Source organism: Lycorma delicatula, chromosome 3 (assembly GCF_047948215.1).
Source record: "Lycorma delicatula isolate Av1 chromosome 3, ASM4794821v1, whole genome shotgun sequence".
Taxonomy (NCBI): domain Eukaryota; kingdom Metazoa; phylum Arthropoda; class Insecta; order Hemiptera; family Fulgoridae; genus Lycorma; species Lycorma delicatula.
This window is the reverse complement of record NC_134457.1, coordinates 16,263,509-16,286,191: the sequence shown is the minus strand read 5'-3', so window position 1 is coordinate 16,286,191 and position 22,683 is coordinate 16,263,509. Positions and strand designations below refer to the sequence as shown.

Genomic DNA, 22,683 nt, shown 5'->3' with positions numbered 1-22,683 from the left:
AACCTATCACCAAAGCCCCTCATCATTAAAAGTGTGACCCTCTTCTGTTCATTAAGTAACATGTTGATAATAATATTAACAGGTAGCACAGAAAAAATTAATTCAGTAAAAAAACAATTACAAAAAGGTAAAAAAATTATAACTAATGAAAGTGGTTTACAAATATGGTAAAATAAAAAAAAAATCAATTAGCCAATCGATCACAATAAATTCTCTTAAGAAACTAAAAGTGTAGTAATGAAACACACTAAATGCAATATTACACAACAATGAAGCTTCATTTTTGTAACAATGGCAAGAAACCATCATGATCAGCATGATTACATGACAATATTTTTATTTATTTACTCATTAAAGAGGAACAAAAATAAATTTTTTTTATCTTTTAAAATAAAAATTTACCTTTTAAAATTAATTTTAATTAGATTAGATGTAATTTAATTTCTTTTTGTATAATTTTATTATTTGAACATATTAAATTTAGTAATTTTCAAAATCCAAACTTTAAACTGTTGTCACCATTTTGGTTCCAGACATTATACCAACTTTTTAATTATAACATTTTTCTTGTCTTAAAGAGAACTTTAAAATGATATATCACAATGTTACTGTTTGAAATAAATTTGAAATACAACACCTAGACCAACCCACAAAAAGGGATTGAAATTCTATTTTTTGTCAGCTAAAGTTGACTGATACCTTATTCTTACAGTATTCTGTCTGGAATGGTTGTAAAGTTGACGAGAGGTTTCCATACTCAATCTGTATAGCTAATCCTCTGTATTTATGTAATTTTTATTTTTTTATTTTATTGTAAAAAGTTTGGTTTATTTGGCAGTGATTTTAAGAATTTATAAATATACAAAAAGAAAGTAGTTTATTGGTATAGAAACATATAATATTAATCAGTGCTTCGTACATTCTCATTTTTCTTGTTTATTATAATGTTTTCATTTTTATTGATCGATTTTGAGTTTACCTTTCTTTTATCTGGGTTTTTATGTAAGTTATCCTAAATATCTTGAAAACTACTAAAACTGCAGTTCTGTGACTTATTTTTTTCAATTTTTCAGTCATATTTCATATTAAATAAATAAATTTATCCCTTAATTTAGATCCCAAGAATTGAGTGTAGCTTAATTTTACTGAAGTCACACAAATCACTGTAAAATCTTTCACCAGCTGACAGCTTAATTTTACTGAAGTCACACAAATCACTGTAAAATCTTTCACCAGCTGACATTCACTAACGAGGCGTTTCCAAAACTATGTTTATGTGAATTTTTTTCTTTATTTACACCAACAGAACATATCGTGAAAGTTTTTACATTCACATTTGTGAATCTCTTTGTGTATAAAACATAGAGCAGGAGAATAGAGCTCTTGGTTCTCTACTGGTTGAAAGTGAAGTTGAATGTCCATTTAATTCAACTCCGGAAAAATTGCATTTGTTTAATGTATACAAATAATGAAGCACTGTTACATCCTAGTCACTTGATGTAACATTTAATTTTAGAGAAATAGGCTTGATTTAAAATTATACATTTTAATATCTGTATGCTTATAATTTTAAGGTGAATACTTGTTTTTAGACATTTTCATGGTATATTTACCTTATTTGATCCAATTCTTTTGTTTCAGAGCCCAAGTGACAACCAGGAATTTATAGAAATGTCTCCAGACGATGCAATTTTGGTAAAAAGAATGATGATTAAATGTGCTGATATCTCTAATCCTACCCGTAATGTAAAATTATGTGTTGAGTGGGCACGGCGAATTGCTGAGGAATATTTTAATCAGGTTATTTCTGACAGGATTCTTATTTAAAATAGTTTACTATATTTCCTTATTAATGTTGCTTTAGTACCACTTTATCATCCTAATATATTTGGTCTGCTTTACTTTTGAAACGTTGAAGAAATGATAATTAATTTTTTGTTATCAAACAATATTATTTAGAGAAAATTCTGAAAACAGCAGTAGATAATGCTTAGTAAATGTCTTAAGGCTTTGAGTTTAACAAAAATTGAATTCATACATAGTTTCATAGCTTTAAATTCCCAGTAGTCATTTTAAAACTTAAATTTAAAATCTTAACAACTCACCTTTTTGGATGGAAAGGTATAATTTTTTTAATTAAAGATTTTTAGTTCACGATTCATTTTAAAATTTGATCTTCTGAAATATGAATCAATGTACTCATTTTTTATTTAAAGTAAATTTTACAATTTTTTTTTCTTAATTTGTAAAGATGTAAATTTTTCAATTTTCTCATTCATTATCTTCACCTTAAAAATTTTCATCCTAGGACGGGTACATCTGACTCATCCAAAAAAAATCTTACGGCACAAGATCTTTAAAAATGTGCTCATTTAATTTCACCACATCTAAAATGTGCCGTAGGTCTCAAATATTATTGTGGGTAAAATAAAAAATGTTATACATGTATTCACCAATATTTCCCCTTCTATATTTGTTGATTCCATTGCATAAATATTATATTCTGCTTGCATTGCTGTTTTTGGCACAAGCACAGCAACACATACAGTGGTAAGCAGTGTTGTTTCCTTGATTAAATTTTAATTAAAGTTTAATGAAACTTAATATTCTTTGCATTATTAATGATAGTTGTGATTATTCAAGAAATGTATTTTAAGATAAGAAAATAATTTTGAATAAAAAATATAGTTCATGGAACCTATGTAACCCATGAAAAAGTAACACAAATATTTTTTTTTATTTTATCAACTTAATATTTTCAATTCATCACTTTTTTTTACATGACTTAGAGATTATGTAAAGTACAATTAATATATGTTACAGACAGATGAAGAGAAGACCAGAAACCTGCCTATTGTGATGCCTATGTTTGATAGACAGTCGTGCTCAATACCTAAGTCACAAATGGGATTTATTGATTATATCATAAATGATATGTTTGAAGCATGGGATGGTAAGCTAACTTTAATTAGATATAATGCAGTTAAAAAATAGAGCAAATTATAGATTGTAGAGAGAAAATAACTTTTCTTTTGTTGTTTTCTGTTTCTCCATTTCTATTATGTGCTTCCTAATATGTTAACACCCATTTTTTTTATTTTTCTGCTATCCACAAATCCTTTCTCTTCTCTTTCCTTCTAAAGATCTCTCAACAGATATTATTGCTTTAATATGTACCCAAACCAGATTTTTCTTCTGCTGAATATGGTGTTAATCAAATTCCTTTTCTCATCTCTTTCTTAGTGTTTTATTGTTCCATACATTGCTTAACCACTTCATTTTAGCATCATTCTTCATGGTGAGGCCCACACTTATTCATCAGGTTTTTATTGCTTTCATCTATCCGATGTAATATAAATTTAGTAATGTTATGAATTTAACACAAACAAAATTATAGAATTAAGTCTTCATTTTTTAAATTTATTTTATATAATGTTGTAGATTAAAAACATTCCTTGTTTTCTTTTCTGTTAACTATTTTATCTTGCCTGACTATTAATTAATTATCTTGTTTTATTATTTTTAATTTATTTAATTTCATTTCTGTCACTCAGTCAATTTGGGCTACCTCTGCTCTTGATTTTCTGTTTATTATTTATTTACATTTTTTTCCTGCAATTTTATTTTGTTTTCATTTATTGATATGTTTAAGAATGATTATCTTAATAATTATTTTATAATCATATAAAAAATTTGTTTTTTCTTTATTTGATCTTTAAATCTTAATTTTTAAAATATTTATTTAATTTAGACATTTTTTTCAATTTTCATATTTTTCCCAGTTTTCTTTTTTAATATTATCTATCTTTATGTTTATGTCATTTTAAAAATTAAGTTTTAAGTAGATTGTTCATTAATTTCATTAAATATCTTGACTATTGTATTTTCCAGATTACTTGGTGTAATTTGTTTTTTCAACCATATTTCTGTTTTCTCCCCAACAATGTACTTTTTCTCCCTGATTCTGCATTACCTCAATCATCCTGCTCATCTACATTTCATTTTTCCTTCAAAATTGTTGAAATCCCCTTACTTATATATTTACTCATTACCCCACTACCCCGACGGGGAGTCTTATTCTTTAAGACTTTGGGGGTTGGCGTCCCCACGGGCCTAGCCTCTGCAGCTATTCTTCTCATTATACAGTGAGCTGCAGAACACTTTACATTATACACATATACTACACCAAAAACACTACATAAATTACAACATACACACTCACAAAATTACACAACATCCTACACTGATATTTCTTACATTAACACTCGGTGGTGTTGCGACATCTTACGAAATGCAACTGTAACCCAAGGTGGGAACAAATCGTGCCAATGGGTGAATGGCTCTACGTAGTGAGTCTTGAACGATGTCCTCTGGGCACCAGGGCGAACCCAGTTGTACTTAGCTCTAGCTCCAGTACGCGTGCGCTCTGCTGGAATGGTCCATTTTTCGCCGGTACTCGTGGGACCAAAATTTCTGATCCTATATTAAATCCCAATATGGTTGGTGGTCCATCTGAAAAAACCACCAAATTAAGTCTTGCGAAGAGACCTCGATCAGCTTTGTCTGACGAGGATAAAAGTGCTATGGAAGAGAACTACAAATCTTTAGACTTGAATACTAAAAATATTCGATTCGTTGTTCTCGGAAATAGTCAGGAAGGTGGCTCCCTCCAAAAGGTTTCACCTTTCCTAATAAATAAAACTGTAACAGGTGCAAGTGGTTCCCCGAAGAACATCAGGAAATTACGCGATGGATCGATTCTGGTTGAAACATTCAACGACGAACAGAGTCGATCAATCTTACGTCTCCGTAATATGGGTGGTATAAATATAAGTGCTGAAAACCACAAAACTTTAAATACGAGCAGGGGTGTAATTTTTTGTCGAGACCTTTTAGATATACATATCAATGAAATAGTTGACGAGCTTTGCCACCAAGATGTTGTTGAAGTGAAACGTATTATGAAACGGCAGAACGGAACAGAAGAACCGACACCGTCTCTTATATTAACATTTAATCTCCCTGTTCCACCAGAAAAGATTAAAGTGGGTTACCTCTCGGTTCGGGTACGACCATCCATACCCAACCCACGGCGATGTTTCAAATGCCAAGATTTTGGTCACACTACAACATCTTGTACAAAAACTGAGATCTGTGCTCGATGTGCTAAAGAAGGTCACAATGACACTAACTGCGAAGAAACTGAAAAATGTGCAAACTGCAGTCCACACTCACAGCCCGCTCCCGAGATTGCCCAATCTTTAAAGAAGAAAAGGCAATTCTCAAAATCTGTACGGAGCAAAAGCTATCTTTCCCGGCCGCACGAAGAGAATACAAAAAGTTAAATAATTCACGGAACCTGGTTAAACCAGATGTATCTTTTGCCACCGCTACATCTAAACAAATTCCTACAAATGTTAATAATCAGCAATGCGGATCCTGCAATGAGCTTAAAAAACTTGTTCAGATGCTTTCTGATCAAGTAGCTTCACTTACAGCCACTATCTCAGAGCTGACAAAGATGAAGAAAACGTCTTTCGTCGCAGTTAGTGAATCCAACAGTGTGATACACACGAAAGTTCTTGCTCCCAAAGTCGTTCCAGCACGAGTAGCGACTATCACAGCTGGCAGTAAGCCACCTAATAAGCTCCCCGTAAAGGGAACCCACATAACCACCACCTCTGGGATGTTAACTGCAGCAACCCATTCAAATAAATCTCCTCCACCATCACCTCATTTACTGGAGGTTATGGTTGAAGAACCACCCGACCCTAGGGCATCGGAGTTCTTTAAAATAAAAAAATACAAAAAAGAAAAACCGAATCACCTAAAACTAATTTTTATATAATTTCTGAAACTTTTTTTTTTTATTTATTTTTTTACACTTATGAACATTATTCAGTGGAATGTTAGAAGTATTCGGTCCCGCATTGAAGATATCAGAGTACTAGCGCACGCACATGATCCACTAATCATGTGTTTCCAAGAAACTCACCTTCTACAACATGACCCAATTACACTCAGAGGATACTTCTGTGAGAGATACGACTGCCTAGTAGACAGTAGGGAGAGTGGTGGAGTAGCGATTTTCATGAAGAATGGGGTGTCTGCTACAAGAATTCAACTAACCACTGTCATTCCTGCTATTGCAGTAAAGGTCTCTATTCCCTTAAAATTGCATATCTGCAATCTGTATCTCTCACCGAACACTGAGTTCAGTGCTTTAGATGTCTCAAATCTCCTCACGCAAATACCATCTCCATCGTTAATAGTAGGAGACTTCAATGCCCATCATATTTCCTGGGGCTCAACCTTCTGCTCCACTATCATATTTCCTCCACGAGGAAATATGATAAACAGATTGAGACAAGACTTTGACCTTTGCCTACTGAATGATGGATCACCTACATTCATGTCCTTATCAACTGGTACTGTATCTAACCTTGATCTCTCCATATGCTCACCGAATGTGCTCCCTCATTTTAATTGGTCTGTTTGTGATGACTTTCACGGCAGTGATCATAGACAAATTATTATTGGTTTCGGTGTAGACTGCGAGATTAAAAGAAGGCCACGGAGATGGATTGTTGAAAAGGCAGATTGGAACGGATACCATAAAGCATTCCAATCTCAGTATGACGATGAAGCGAACATCCTCGACCAATATTCTTCTTTTACGTCCATGATACTTGAGAATGCCAACAGATATATCCCACAAACATCGGGTAACCCTAGACGTCCTTTCGTTCCATGGTGGAACGATGATTGCAAATATGCTATTAGGAATCGACGACAGGCACTACGAAAATTTAATCGTAGGCCTACAACAGAACATCTAAATTTATACCGCAGGGCTAGAGCGGTGTGCCGTCGAGTATTCTTGGACGCTAAGAGGAATTCATGGACGAAATACGTGAGCACTATCTCACGCACTACTCCCACGTCTACTGTAAGGAAGAAAATTCGTGCAATTTTCGGATCACCGAAACAATCTATTCTTGGTCTTCTTGATGAACGAGAACTCCTTTCATTATCCTCGGAAGTGGCAAATAGTCTAGCAAAATCTTTCCGCTCGGTGTCTCTCACCTCATCATATAATAACGATTTTCAACGTTACAAGATAGTGTATTAAGTGCCACCTTATTTTCTGTAGCCATAAACGATATTACCAAATGTGTGCAGGCTCCTGTCTCATGTTCTCTATTTGCTGACGACTTTGCTATCTATATTGCAAGCCGTTCAACACCTACAGCAGCGAGACTACTGCAGAACACTATATCTCACCTTGAAGCTTGGTCCAGGATTACTGGTTTCACATTTTCATCCGAAAAAACAAAATGTGTAGTTTTTTCTCGGCTACGAAACCCTTCTATTCCGCAAATATTTCTGAACGGTGAGACTATTACTATCTCTACTTACGTCAAGTTTTTAGGTTTATTTTTTGAGAGCCGTTTTACTTGGGTCAAACATTTAAAAGAATTGAAAACAAAATGTTCCAAACTTCTAGATATGATGCGAGTCCTTACTAACACCAACTGGGGAGCCGATAGGTCATGTATGATACGTATTTACTATTCCTTTGTTCGCTCCCGTTTAGATTATGGTTGTGTCGCCTACTCTTCAGCTCGTCAATTCGTGCTTAAAATGCTGGATAGTGTACATCATGCTTTCCTTCGGCTTGCCACAGGCGCGTTTAGATCAAGTCCTGTCGCAAGCTTACTTGTAGACTGTGGTGAACCATCACTTTGGGATAGACGAGACCAGCTTTTATTATCTTATTTTGCTCATCTCAGAGGACAGCCGAATCACCCGGCTCTTGACTCGGTCTTTAGAAATCCTAATCTAGGAAAATATGAGGATCATCCACGTCGTACTGCACCTGTAGGTGTCCGTACCTGGCGTCTGCTGCAGCATATAAATGTTGACACACTCATTCTTTCCTATGTATCCTTGCTCATATCCTCCATGGAGAATAAACCTTAATAAATTTTAATTATGACCTGACTACATACAATAAACAATCAACACCATCTATTGTCTTTCAGCAAATGTTTCAGTGTGTTCTCTCCAAGATGAAACCAGATGCGGTTGTATACACTGATGGATCGAAACAAAACGATACAGTTGGGTATGCATTTGTTGTCAATGAGAGAACTTATATGTTTGGTCTACCCGTATTACGAGTGTGTTTACCGCTGAACTATACGCTATAAATAAGGCTCTAAACATCATTAACCCTAAATATAGAAAAATTCTTATTTGCAGTGACTCGTGTAGTGCTCTCCAAGCCTTAAAAAACTTTTATTCCAAACATCCTATCGTCATTGAAATTTACAACACAATCGCTGAGTTGAATAATCGCAACACAGAATTAAGTTTTTGCTGGGTCCCTAGCCACGTAGGGATTCCAGGTAATGAACATGCAGATTCCGCTGCCAAAGAAGCATGTAACCAGCCTCCTTTCACCACCCGAGTTGCTACTTCTGATTTCATTAACTATGTAAAACAATTATTAAGAACAAGGTGGCAAGGTGATTGGGCGGCTACCGTTGATAATAAACTCCGTCAGATTAAAGATTCTGTGTTACCATGGAACTCCTCATACAGAAAACCCTGGCGTGAGGAAGTAGTTATCTGTCGATTGCGGATAGGACACACGAGGGTCACACACGTGTACCTGTTTACAAGAGGACAACCACCTCTATGCGCAAGATGCAACTGCCGCGTGACTGTGCGCCACATACTCGTGGACTGCGTATGTTATGCGGCATTGCGTCGTAAATTTAAACTACCCAGAAACATCCGTGGTATCTTGTGTAAAGATAAAGAGGTTTTAAACCGGATGTTTCTGTTTTTGCGTAGTATAGGGTTAATACAAAAAATTTAATTACTCTAGTCCTATGTATTGTTTTTGTTATCCGAGTAGCGAGCCTTTTACACTCCCTATCGGAATTTTGTTTTATATATATATATATATATTCATATTTTGTTGTTTTTTTTTATATGTTTTTTAAATTCGTCTGTGATATTAGTTGTAAGATTTTTGTGATACTAGTTGTAAGTTTTATCTCTTTTTTAGTTTTAAGTTTTATTTAGTTTTAATATGATAGTTTTTAACGTAGTTTTAAGTTACATGTTAGTGTTTTTGTTATCCGAGAATGGGCCTTTTACACCCATTCCGGATTTTGCTTACTGTGATAGTAGTTTTAAGTTTTAATTACTTTTATTTTTATTTATTTATTTATTTTCCGGGCGATGATAACGACCGCTCGTTTTTCACCCTAAAAAAAAAAAAAAAAAAAAAAATTACTCCACTAAAATCATTCTGAAAATCCCCTTTATCCATCATCATTTTATACCATTTATCGGACCATTTTATTTTATTATTGTTTAATTTATGACAGTACTTAACAAACTATACTCTTTTTATACATATTTTTTTAACTATTATATAATTTTAATTATTTATTTCTGTTAATGTGTCCTTTATTCATTATTTGGTACTTTTTTGGAAAATATCCACCACCAAAAATAAGATATTTTTTTTTAATGATACAAAATAACATATACTATAATTATTAAGTAAAATTAACCAGGAGAAATGAAGGATAAGTGATAAATACATAAAAGATACTTTTTAATACAATATTTATTATTAATGATATATAAAATACTATATAATGGTAATGTAGCACAAAATTGGAATAATTATTAAACACTTTTTAATGTACTTTTCAGACATACACAGTATGTCTGAAAAGTTCCCGAACTAAATTAAATAAAAATACAGATTTAAAGATAAATGAATTTACTCACATCAGCCCTCTAGAATCCTTCTCTGGTTATACACTTGTTCAGCCCTGGTAGAGCTCGTCAAATGCTCTGTTGAAATCACTTTGTGGGTTTGCCTTCAAATGCTGGGTGCAAGCCCTTTGGATGGCTGGAATGTATTCGAAAAAGCGGCCTTTCATCTTCAATTTGAGTTTTGGGAACAGAAAATGATCTGCTAGAGCCAAGTCGGGTGAATAGGACAAGTGGGATATGACGGTGGTGATTTGATTTACGGCATAGTAACATGTTAAAACTGTTCCCAAGTGTGCCGGGGGCATTGTATGCAAAAGAGTTTAACTGCCCGGATCACGGTACTCGAGCTGGATTCGATGAATGCGACGCATCAGCGTTTCATTATTTCCAAATAGAATTTAAAATTCACAGTTTGACCAGTTGGGACAAATTCATGATGAATCAGGCCCTTTGAGTAAAGAATCCAATCAACATCGTTTTCATTCTAGATTTTTGCTGCCTGACTTTTGTAGGTCTTTGTGTTCCAGGATTCAACCGAGCAGCGGAATGACTTTTTGTTTGGGAATCATACATGAAACACCAGCTTTCATCCCCAGTTACAATTCTTTGCAATAAATTCGGGTCGCTGTCGGCAGTTTCAACAAAGTCTTAAGTGCAAGATACACGCACCTGTTTTTGTCTTCGGTCAAGAAGTGTGGAACGAAACGAAAGCACACCTTTAGGTGGTTCAATTTTTCTGTTACAATTGTACGTACCCTGTCTTTACCGATGTTTAGCTCTTCTGCTATGGCCAGAAGGGTAAGATGAAGTTGTTCGACCAGGAGCGCGCGCACTTTCGCATCGTTTTCGTCGTGAACAGCTGTTGACGGCCTCCCGCTTTGTTCGTTCAACGATTCTCTACCATCTTTAAACCATCTCCACTATGTATGTTGTAGTACAGACATCATACTCTACATACTTTGGTTGCCCGAGAGATGGCTACTTGTATCGACTACAGAAATTTAGTTCGGGAACTTTTCAGACCTACTGTTATTATACGTGATTGCAATACAGAATTTACAAAATACAATAACAATTGAATGATTTATTTATAAAATTCACTGATGTGTTGCAGCATTAATTCAAATTAATGTGCACATTAATCAGGAATGGTCGAACTCAGACTGTACAAAATTACACTTCATTTGCACTCATACATATCATCCTTATTCATCCTCTGAAGTAATACCTGAACGGTAATTCCCGGAGGCTAAACAGGAAAAAGAGAGAGCATTAATTCAAATAAATCTTCTTCATCCCTATATCTGTGGCATCATAAGATTCACAAATATAAGAATCCATTAGTTCTCTAGGTGCCCTTTTCTTTTTTGTTACGTTGTTTGAAACACAATCATAAATTTTCAATATTTTGTGTGTGTACTCCGATCTCAAGATCCACGAAATACTCTGAATGATTTATTGTAAGATGTTGAAAGTTATAGCCATCTAATTTGGGAATATCTTCATAAGATTTCCACTTGTCGGATATAATTAAAGAACCTTTTACATGCAAGTCTTAATGATATCAAGCAAAATATTTTTTTTTCCAATTCGGTACAGCAAACATGAAGCACTCTCTTGTCTCTCTGCATATACCTCCGAAAATCCATTGATTTGGCAGAACTCTTCCTTAATTATACTTTTGCTTGGAAAAATTGGGGATTCATCTTGACAGTCATTGCCTTCTCCTCCTATTTTCTGTAGGTCATTAACCCAACAATAAATAAACAGTATTTTCCAAAGACAAATGAGTATCCTCTAGCCATGTATCTTTTAATAAGGAAATTTCCTGATGGCAGCTTAGTTTATTACACAACCATCGAATTCTCTTTGCAGTAAATTGTAATTTCATATTATGTTTTTTTTTTAATTTTATATGAAACTTTTGTTTCATGTAAAATTTTCTTTGTTTGCAAAAACTCAATTACCTTTTTTTACTGCCAATAATTTCAACAAGTGATGAAAAGGTTTGTGGCTCCATAACTACTGTATCTGCCAAAAATAGAAAAATGTATATTTTTTGCACATCTAAATACACAATGTTAGTTTTATACATACCTAAGCCAAGTTCTGGTATTGAACTCATTTGTAAGAAAAAAATAACCCCTTAGCTTCTGTAGTTAGTTCTTAGATGGCACCACTGAAATGCTATATTGAAATTAGAAAATAAATAAATAAAATTATAAATATAATTTAACCAGACTTAACCTACGCTCGCTAACCTTGACTAGTGTGCGAAGCGAGCGTAGGTTAAGTTTGGTTAGATTACATTTATAAACCCACCGGGTTGGTCATGTGGTGAACGCGTCTTCCCAAATCAACTGATTTGGAAGTCGAGAGTTCCAGCGTCCAAGTCCTCAGAAAGGCTACTTTTATATGAATTTGAATACTAGATTGTGGATACTGGTGTTCTTTGGTGGTTGGGTTTCAATTAACCACACATTTCAGGAATGGTCAAACTGAGACTTTACAAGACTACACTTCATTTGCATTCATACATATCATCCTCATTCAACCTCCGAAGTAATACCTGAACGGTAATTCCCACTGGCTGAATAGGAAAAAAAGATTACATTTATAATTTTTTATTTATTATAAATTTATAATTTTTTACAAACATAATTATCAACAAAGATAAACAAATGGTGTCAACCAATAAGAAACTGGTCTCTTCGTCCTTGACCTTTATCATTTTAGCATTATTTCTACTGCTTAATTTTACCTAATAATTATAGTATATGTTATTTTGTATCGATTAAAAAAATATCTGATTTTTGGTAGTGGGCATTTTCCGACAAAGTACCCATTATTTTATTAATTATTTACATATTATTCATTAAATTAGTTATCAATTATTATTTTATTAAAGAAATTTTGTACTACCAATACTAAAATATTAAAACGCACATTTACAGTGAAATCTTCTTGTTCAGGAATTCGTTATTCGCGGTGCAATATTTTGCGATGTCTTCTCTATATTCGCGACTAGAATTTTCCGTATTCACGTACGTAAATTATGTAGTGACATTAAAAAATAAAAATATTAAAAGATTTAATGGCGCAGGTACAGTATGAACATTTGGAGGTAGAAGATATGATCCCTGGAAAACAGTTCAAAACGCTTTCTGAAGGCATTAAATTATCCCATGATCTTATCCAGTTTTTTATAGATGCTGATCTACCTTTGAATATAAGCTTAATCTTTAAGCGCAAAATTGAAGATGCCTACAAGAATACACAGAACTTCACACGGATTTAGAAACAAGAGCGAGACAAGGAAAAATTAACAAATTTTTATAAATGCAATCCAAAATACTGTAGGTTAATTTTGTAAATTTACAGTAATTTTAGTTTTAGTGTACGTAGTACTGTTGCGCTGTTTTCTTGACTTTTGATACGATTTGAACATGTAATACATTTTTCTAATACTGTACGTACTGTAGTGAGTTTTTAAATCAGACAGTTCAGTAAGTACTTACGAGTAAATTAGGAAATATACTGAATTTTGTTAAATATTTTTTTGTGTAGTGTACCTATGTATTGTACTAAACCAGTACTTATAAATGAATGATGCCGTCTCCATTTCATCAATAACATCGCCCTAAGTAAGTACCCATGATATTTTTCATTTTACATACAACCTAACTATTCTTCCTTAAACGAGTATTAGTTCCGTTCTATATTCGCGGCATTTTTAGTCTCTAACCCTGCGAATAAGGAGATTTTACTGTAATTTAAATTTTGTGTAATGCACAATTAAAATAATAATTTCATATAGATTATTATAACTAAAATTCTAATATTCATTAGTATTACAAACTGATATAAAATATATTTTTGTTGTATTGATCATTTATTCTTTTTTACCTTGCCCTTTAAAATTAATAAAAATATCTACATTGTAAAAATTTGAGTAAAATAAAATATATTTCTACTTCAGTTGAAAAAATTTGCTCAAATGTTAAAAAAATCATAAATCATCAGTAATGCACAGAGTTACCAAAAACAAACTAACCTTGTGACACAAAGGCCCTGAGTTAGATACTAAGAATCTTTAAAACCACTTTATTCAAAAAATAATAGTTTCATTAGCATGACAATTATGATAGACATTGACACACAAAATGAAAAATAAAATAATTAGAAATTTAATCTGCATATGCATAAAATATTCAAACATAACATCAGAATTATTCTGATTTAAACTAACACTGCAAGATATAAAGTAACTAAAAGGTCCAGTAAAGAAAATATTTAACTTGTTAGTAACTAAAACACAACATTAAATTTTGGTGTCTACTCTATACCTGCTGGTTGACTTACACGATGACTTTACAGTCTATATATATTATTAAAATGTTAATATGTAATCCCCTAGCAGTCAGCAGTATTTCCTTACAATCATATAGACATTTTCAATGGTATATTTTAATATATAAACAATTGATGATGTGCAGTTAATCCTTTTATATGATCTCAAGCCTATATTTAGTGTATAAGCTGACACAGTTTTTCATTTGAACATACCAATTGCCCAAATGGATATTAAAATTTTTAATAGTGTACAGTTTAACCAGCAAATAAGGGAACACAAAAATATAGTAATATTTATCAATAAATTATTTTTTTAAAGAATTTCTGTTAACTACTGTTGTTATATCTGATATAATTTGTGTTTTTAATAAAATAAATTTTAAAAAATAATCTTAAATTTTTAAAAATATGTGAGAAATAGTTTTTTCATTATTCTGTAAATTTTGATTTATTGAATTCAACACTAAAAAAACTTAATTACCCTTAACTTATTTCAGCCTAACTGTAATAGAATATTATTTTTTTAATTTTTAGTATAGTAATTTTAAGTTGATTGTGCTCTTTTAAGTTTATTTTAATTTTTAACGTACACACCAACAAAGAAGTAGGTCATGTGAAAAAAGTCATTTACAGAAATAACGACACTCCTAAATTATATCTTGATAAAAATAAGCAAAGGAACACAGAGAAATAATATAAAGAGATGATTACTGACTATGAACTAGGGTGACTGGAGTACAGGGGATATGTATGTTTCTTTTTACGCTAACTATAAGTATTCCAACTAAGTTAAATAATATCTAATTTTTTTTAATAGAAAAAGAATCGTTGAAATTTGTTTGTTTGGTCAAACATGAACATAAAAAAACACATGAGCACCTCTTCCTTATTTAAGGTTAGTTTGGTTGGTTATTTAAAATTCATAATTGTTGGTTAGTTTTAAGGTTAAAATTAAGTTAATTTTGTTGGTTTTTTCAGTATTTATTGATATGCCGGAATTACTTTATAATGTAAGGAACAATTATCAGTATTGGAAGGATATGGAAGAGCGAGGTTGTACAAGTATAGATAAAATAAGCAGCCCTTCCAATACAACTATCCTCCCAAACATTCCTGAGAAGAACAGTAATAGTTAATTATTACCATATTTTTACATGTTAACAAAATTTAACACTTAAAGTTAAGTGTTAATATTTGTTAACAAAGTGTGTTATATATTTGTTTGTTGTTTATTATATGTTGTCAGATTTTATTAATGTTTGTAACAATATTATTATATAATATTAATGAATGTGTATAATATAAGAGTATAAAAGATAATATATTGTAATCCATAATTATTTTTGTTTTAGTTTCTATTTGTAATTTTATTTAATTCAACCTATAGTTGTTAAATGTAGAGCAAAATGTCTGGTCTATGTGCTCTGTAAATTTAGTGTTTTAATATTCACTTTCTTTCCTTTTTAATAAGAAATATTTTTTAAAATAATTATTCAGCTATTTTTATTTTTATTTTTTCAAAAAGTGTCTGAAATATATTAAAAATGAAACTTTGTGCTACATTATAAATATTAAGTTACCAACCATAATTTATTCTCTTATAATTTAAAAAAATTTTTTTTTAATATACTATTTTGATTGTATTTAGTAGATTAATATTATAAATGTCTTGCAACAAAAAAACATATTCTGATGTTGAACATGACTCATATTATAAAAGCCATTAACTTTTAAAGTTGTTTATGTGCTGTTGTATTCTGGGAAAAACAATTTCTTTTTGATAAAAGAACTTCAGTAATAAAGTTATTTATATTAGCCCATACTCCTTAATGATGTTTAAATTGAATAAGATGTAGTAAACACTGAGACTATACTAGAATTACTGTGACTTTATTTCCGTCAACCTTTTCTGAAGTTTTCTGGAAATTGGATGTTTTAGATACTATTCTCTTTAAAAGTATCCGTTTTTCATGTTTTTTGGGCACATTTATTGCTCTGGAAACTCCATAAGTAGTATGCAAATGTTTCCTCCTGTAATTTCTACTTAATAAATAAAATTGAATTTCCTAAATTGATCATGTAATTTTAATTTCATTAATTATATTTCTTTTCCATTTTTCTCTAAAATAAGCTTTACATAATGAATAAATCTTTGTAATGCATCCTTCAACTAAGTTTTCACTATTAAAACAATCAATAAATGTCTTCATATTGCAAATCATTTGGAATTTCCCATTTGCCTTTGAAAATAGGTTTTAATTAGAATCATTTTCAGGAATAATTTACCAGAAAAAAAAATTATTATAAATACAGCAAAATAAATCTCTTATCTATCAAAGATTAATTTTGTTTCATTTTGATTTTCATTATCATCATAAGTATCAGTTACTAACAGTTAGCTATTGGAGTGGTAAATCTGGGTTATGTTTCCAATAAGTCATTTAAATTATTTTTAAATAAGTGTACATCTAATAATTGTTTGTTGTTTTTTTTTTTTTAATGAATTTATTGGCTTCACTCTTTCGTAGTATGACATCTCTGGTGTTGATCGGATATTTTTTTTTTTTTTTTTTTACTTTCTCAGGTTTTAAATATTTAATGTGAATTATTATTAATTCTGTGCTGGAAAAACTAAAAAAACAATAACATCTAAAGAGGGAGCACAATACATGGCAGTATTCTGCTTATTATATAACATCTCCATATCAAACAATGAGACTGTAAAACTGTGTTTTGAACAAAAATTCATTCATTTATTGTAGCCATGTATGTGTAGAGATTCATGGGTTGTTTCATCTAAAGACTAAACTGAAAGCTACAAATATATAAGATAAATAAATATGAGCACTTATTCAAACATGTGCAGATAAATCTATGTAGATTGACAAAATTTACAGATAAACCAAATCAAATCACTTTGTGATTAGATAAAATTAAATAAATTTACTCTGACGAGGATATTTTAAATTTGACTGACTTTTGTCTTATCAGTAAAGTGGACTTATTTATTTTTTTCAGTTACAATGGAATTAATTTGTTATTTACAAATTTATGCCTTTGTTGTCCTTTTATATTAAAAAGAAAGCATTTTTATTAGCTAAGTAGTCAAACTGTCATATCAAAAATTTTCACTTAACCAATAGCCAGGTAAGACAGTAGGGATCATATTGTGCATCTCAGTAACAAAATAAATATTTTTTTTGTGTAGCTTTTTTCTGAGCAAAAAATGCTTCAGCGTTATCATCACCCAAATACAATATATGAGGTTAGAAACTAAAGTTAAAAATTTACAATTAAAAATTAAATAAAAACTCCCAGAAAATAGAACAGGAAATACATATATAAAGCCTAATAGAATAACAAAAACCACAAAAAAATAAAAACAAAAACAAAAAAGTAAAAAATTAAAAACAGAACAAACTAAATTATTAAAAACAAAGAAAAGACAAAAAACTTAAACTAAAATGTTAAGACAAAAAAACATGGAATTACATTAAAAAAATCTAAAAACACTATAATGTAAAATATTAGCCCCCTGGAGAAACAAAAAACACGTGGGCCAAAACTTCTTTATTATTGCCCAAGATTTGATGAAAATTCCTGGCAAATTTAAATTTTTGACGCAAGGCTGCAAACGGCAGTTTTATTGTATGCATATCTGTATATTTACTGCTAACATCAGATACCGGTGAGTAGCTCTCGTATGTCCTATCTGCAGTCAGGAGAGGACCACTTCCTCCCAACAAATTTACCTGTATGAGGAATCCCATGGCAACACACAACCTTTAATTTGCCGGAGTTTGTTATCTGTCTATCCATCCAGTCATCTTGCCACTTTGCGTAAAGAGTGAGTTTTACACAGTTAATAAAGTCTGATGTAGTAACACGGGTAGTGAAGGATGGTTGACCACATGTGTCTTTAGCAGCGGAGTCTGCATGTTCATTACCCGGAATCCCCACGTGGCTAACAAAATAAACATGCTAACTGGATGAGGTTTAGAAATTGGAGAATAGAATACTGTTAATTCCATATACACCTCTAAGTTTGCGCTATGTATGGTTGTATGTACTATGTATTATGTATTGTAGAACCAATATGTCAAACTTTAGAAGATTGAAGATGGAGTTAAAGGTTCTTAAAATTCTTAAAACATATTTTAATATTATTTTTGAGAATTATGTTTTAAATAAGATGGCTCAACCTTCAATGATAAATAATAAACATTAAAAAACTTAAGACTTACAAAATGTATTTTTTAATTTCCTGTTGTATACACTGTAATTTAAATACAATTATACTGTAATTGGGCTTTTGATTTAGTACTGACACTTATCACTTGTTTCATAATACTGTTAAACATAGGCTTAAATCTAGATGTTACCTTTTAATGGTTTTTTATATGCTATTATTAATAGAACCAATATTTAGTTCTGCTTACTTCACAATCTGAAAACCTGTTTCAATACATCTGAGTAAGATCCATAAGTCACATATTACCCTGAACTTACACAAAAACTGTCAGACTCTTTACATGGTTTATCTTTTTATGAAGATATGTAATCAGTTAAGAAACATTTTTTATATTTACGAAAAAGCTTTCCTGCTTTAATTTTGAAAATTTGTTATATATTTAAGAGAACACATGTTAGTTTAGTAAATAGTAAGTATTATACCAATTTGTTTAGTAAATGCTGTAGGTAAGGATAAAGAATTACTCTGTTCTTATGACAATCTTAGTAGTACCATGTTTTCATTATAATATAGAACAATCTGTATCCCTACACACTATTGTGTTAACATGATAACAATGCTTGTTACTATATATTTTAGTACATAACCCTTTTACTTAATAATATAAATGCATTTAATACTTGGAATATTTTATGTTTGAGAGAAAATAAATGTTCACTCTAAATTAGTATTTACAGCACTGTAAATTACAAAATAATGTTTAATATAGTACTCTTTAGTAAAAAATGTAAGGTGCAAATAAATATTTCCCAAATTTTAATCAAAATATAGTGCATGATAAATATTATTATTTTTATTTATTTTAATAAACATTGATCAAAATGGTTATTATCTACTAAATGCCAACAGGATGCACTATATATTTATTCAACAATATTTAACTTTAGCAATTACAAAAAAGCCAGTTTGTTGTTTGGCAGTTTGCATTTATGTGAAATATACCCTTCATTATTACAGAACAGTCAGGCTATGAAGGATATAGTTTATCATTTTATCCAGGATCTGTCTATTACTGTATTGCTATAAAACCTTGTTTATCTAGACTAAAGCAGCTTAAGAGGTTGCAGACTAGCTAAACTACCAGTTAATATAAAAATTTGTAGAATTAAAGATTTTCAAAAAAACAAAAAATATTTTTTAAGCATAAAATTATTATGTTCAGACCATAATAAAGTTATTTTTATATTTATTTATTTTTTTTTATTATAATGTTTGAAAAAACAAATGACAAGCAGCAATAAATAAGAAAGATTTGGGATATGGAGTTTGCTTTAAATGAACTTGTAGGATTAGAATAAACTAGAAAATATATAAGACCTGAAATTATATATCAGGCAGAACTCTAAAAAAGTAATCCAGCTTCATCTGTCCTAGATAGCTGAGTTAAAAGCAAATCTTTGTTTTGTCAGAATTAAGAACTCAGAATGCTGAATAAGTAAAATTGAATTTAACATTCAGTCAGATTAATAATGTATAATATCTCATTCATTAATTCACAATAATATTTTTGTTATTTACTAGTGTAATTCACCACTCCCGCTTTTGGAAGTATTTCAAATATACATTTTCTTTTCTCTTCATCAAATTACTGACAGGTGATTGTCTAAATTGGTTACAATATACAAATTACAATTTATCCTTTTCAGCTCAATTTTTAGTTTACAACTCAGTTATAATCATAACTTATTTCCTTTTCATTGTCTGACAGCCTTATTAATTTATAATATAGTGAAAGTAATATAGAGCTAGCTAATAATATGAAAAATTTAATTTAATTTAAATTTGTTGAATTTATTTTATCTCTTAGTATATTGGTTCATATTTCGGTTGAAGAAAGAGCCATAGTTGTAACGTATCAAGACAGTCCATTCCAGAGAACTTGTTTCTGTGAAAAAGAACTCTGACAGCGAGTGTAAACTTGCCATTGGGATACAGCACAAAAAACATTCAGTTTTGGGAAGTCTCATTCACACTACAGTATTTCGTGAGGATTTTCTGATCTCCAGATACACAAATTTATGAGTGTTTTTACGTTTCCATTAACATAAAATGTTAATTCATCACTGTATATGACACAATAAAGAAAATCTTCATTGTCATAGTACATCATTTCATTTGTGAAGCTAGCACGCAAACCATAGTTTGTAGGCTTAGAGCTTGTAACAGCTGTAAACAATACGGATGCAGTTGTAAGCATTTCCTTAAAACTCTCCACACATACATCATTGGATTTGTTAATCCACAACTAGCCTTCCTAATAGATTTCCTAAGTTTACGCACAGAAGACTTTCTTACATGTTCAAGATTGTCTTTGGACACACTCGATCATCTTGTAGTCTTTTCCTTTACAAATACAGCCAGTGGTTTCAAATTGTTTATACCACCATGTTGAATGGTAATTACAGATTCAAACTTTGCAAACTGCAAACACAGAAGACTTTCTGTTGGGGGGTTGCCATCTTTGCTACTTCCACTTTCAAGTGGAAGGTAAAGGAAACAGTTTATGAGCTTGCACACAGCTAAAGCCGTTGCTATTTCATTCCATATACAATTAATCAATATACGTGAAACTTGAGAAATATTACATAGCTTTAAAACAACCAGTATATTCATTTTTGAACAATCTGTACTGAATAATATTTACTAATGGGTAAGTCTTAGATTGGAGTTTTCTGTTAACCAGAAAAAATTGCTTTTATTTTAAACAAAACTCATTTTGAGGTGAAATAGCATAATTAAATTGTTTGTTAAGAGAGAGTAATGTATTAGAAGTTACAACTAAATATTGAATAGAATTTAAGTAGTTAAACATAAGTAGTAATAAAAAATTCCACTCTGGAATATTTAATTCTAGTCAAAGCAGATTGACAACAGTTTTTCTAAACTCTTGTTAAAATATTAATGGATGATAAAGTATTGGTGTTATAGCTAAACATAAAACAAAATTACAGTAATTGATAGACTAAATTAATATAATTGATTTACACTCACAAACCAGTTATTCAAATATTACATCACACAAATCTTACAGCTCTTTTTAAAAAATGAAGGGCTGTAAGATTTTTGTTTCCTTCTTTCTCTCTTACTCAGATTTGTTGACAACTTCAAGTCTAAAATCTTCAATTAAAAAAACTAAGATTTTTTTCCCTCCCAGTTCCTCGTCCATACTACATATCAGCATAAAATTTTTAATTAAGATCAGAAGATCTTAATTTATTATTGGACTCCTATCCAATTATTAAAAAAAGATTTTACAAGCAATTAAATACAATTCTAAAATTCTAAAAAAAGGATTTAAAAATAACTTTATTCTGTTTCTTTAATTAAATCAGTGTATGTATAATTTTACTTGGTTATCTTGTTTCAGAATTAGAACACAGATGTATATTAACATATTATAAATGTTACTGCAAAACATGTAATGGCATTATTATGATTGTATTTATTACTGTTTTAAATGAGTAACTAAGCTTATAAACTATTGATGTAAGTGTAACTCTAGATTCTAGATCAGATATTATTTGGTTGATCTTCAAGACTGGCATTTCTTATTTATAAATTCATCCTTCTCACTTCCCTCATTAAATATATGTAAAAGTATGTTATGGTCATACAACAGCCAGCACGTTTTTAAGTTGAGTTTCAAATAAACAACAATCTTTATATTTTACTTCATAATTCATCACTGTGATTTTTATGATCTTTTAGTTTCGCATATAGTGACCTATATTATATGCAAAAATTTCATTAAAATCCTCATCCACATTTATTCAATTTATTACAGAACATATATTCAGAGTAAACAATCGATACTTACCAGAATTAGAATGCTTAGATCAACTAAACATATTATACTTCAACAAAGACATTAATTTAAATTTTACTTTTTTATAATAGTCATACCTTTTAATTTTTGCAGAAGATGTTTTTAAAAACATGTTTTTCTTATTTCAACTGAATTAAATGTTTGTCAACAGCAGAACACATTCACTGTTTGTATTTGAAACAGTTTTTAAATGGATTATTGACAATAAAGATAATATTTAAATTTTTAACATACTTGCCAGGATGGGTGTATCAGTTGCAAATTTTTGCTTCCATATTTTTTTAACCTTATAATGATGATTTAGCCATCCTTTTATATTTACACTGAAAATTTATGTAAGCCTATTTTTTAGTTTGGCGTTATTTATTTTTTATACTAAATTAAAGTTTATTTTTGGACAATCCTCTTTAGCTAGTTTCTCATAAACATTTTTTTTATCTTGAAATAA

At 30.6% G+C, this 22,683-nt stretch overlaps 1 protein-coding gene across 1 annotated transcript; it reads left to right on the top strand.

Annotated features, from left to right (window-relative positions):
* Positions 1 to 1,671: 1,671 nt before the first annotated feature.
* On the top strand, positions 1,672 to 15,293 carry LOC142320808 (high affinity cAMP-specific and IBMX-insensitive 3',5'-cyclic phosphodiesterase 8A-like). The gene is made up of 3 exons (XM_075358788.1): positions 1,672 to 1,800; positions 2,824 to 2,953; positions 15,136 to 15,293. The coding sequence occupies exons 1-3, from the start codon at positions 1,672 to 1,674 to the stop codon at positions 15,291 to 15,293; spliced, it is 417 nt and encodes a 138-aa protein (XP_075214903.1).
* Positions 15,294 to 22,683: the final 7,390 nt, after the last annotated feature.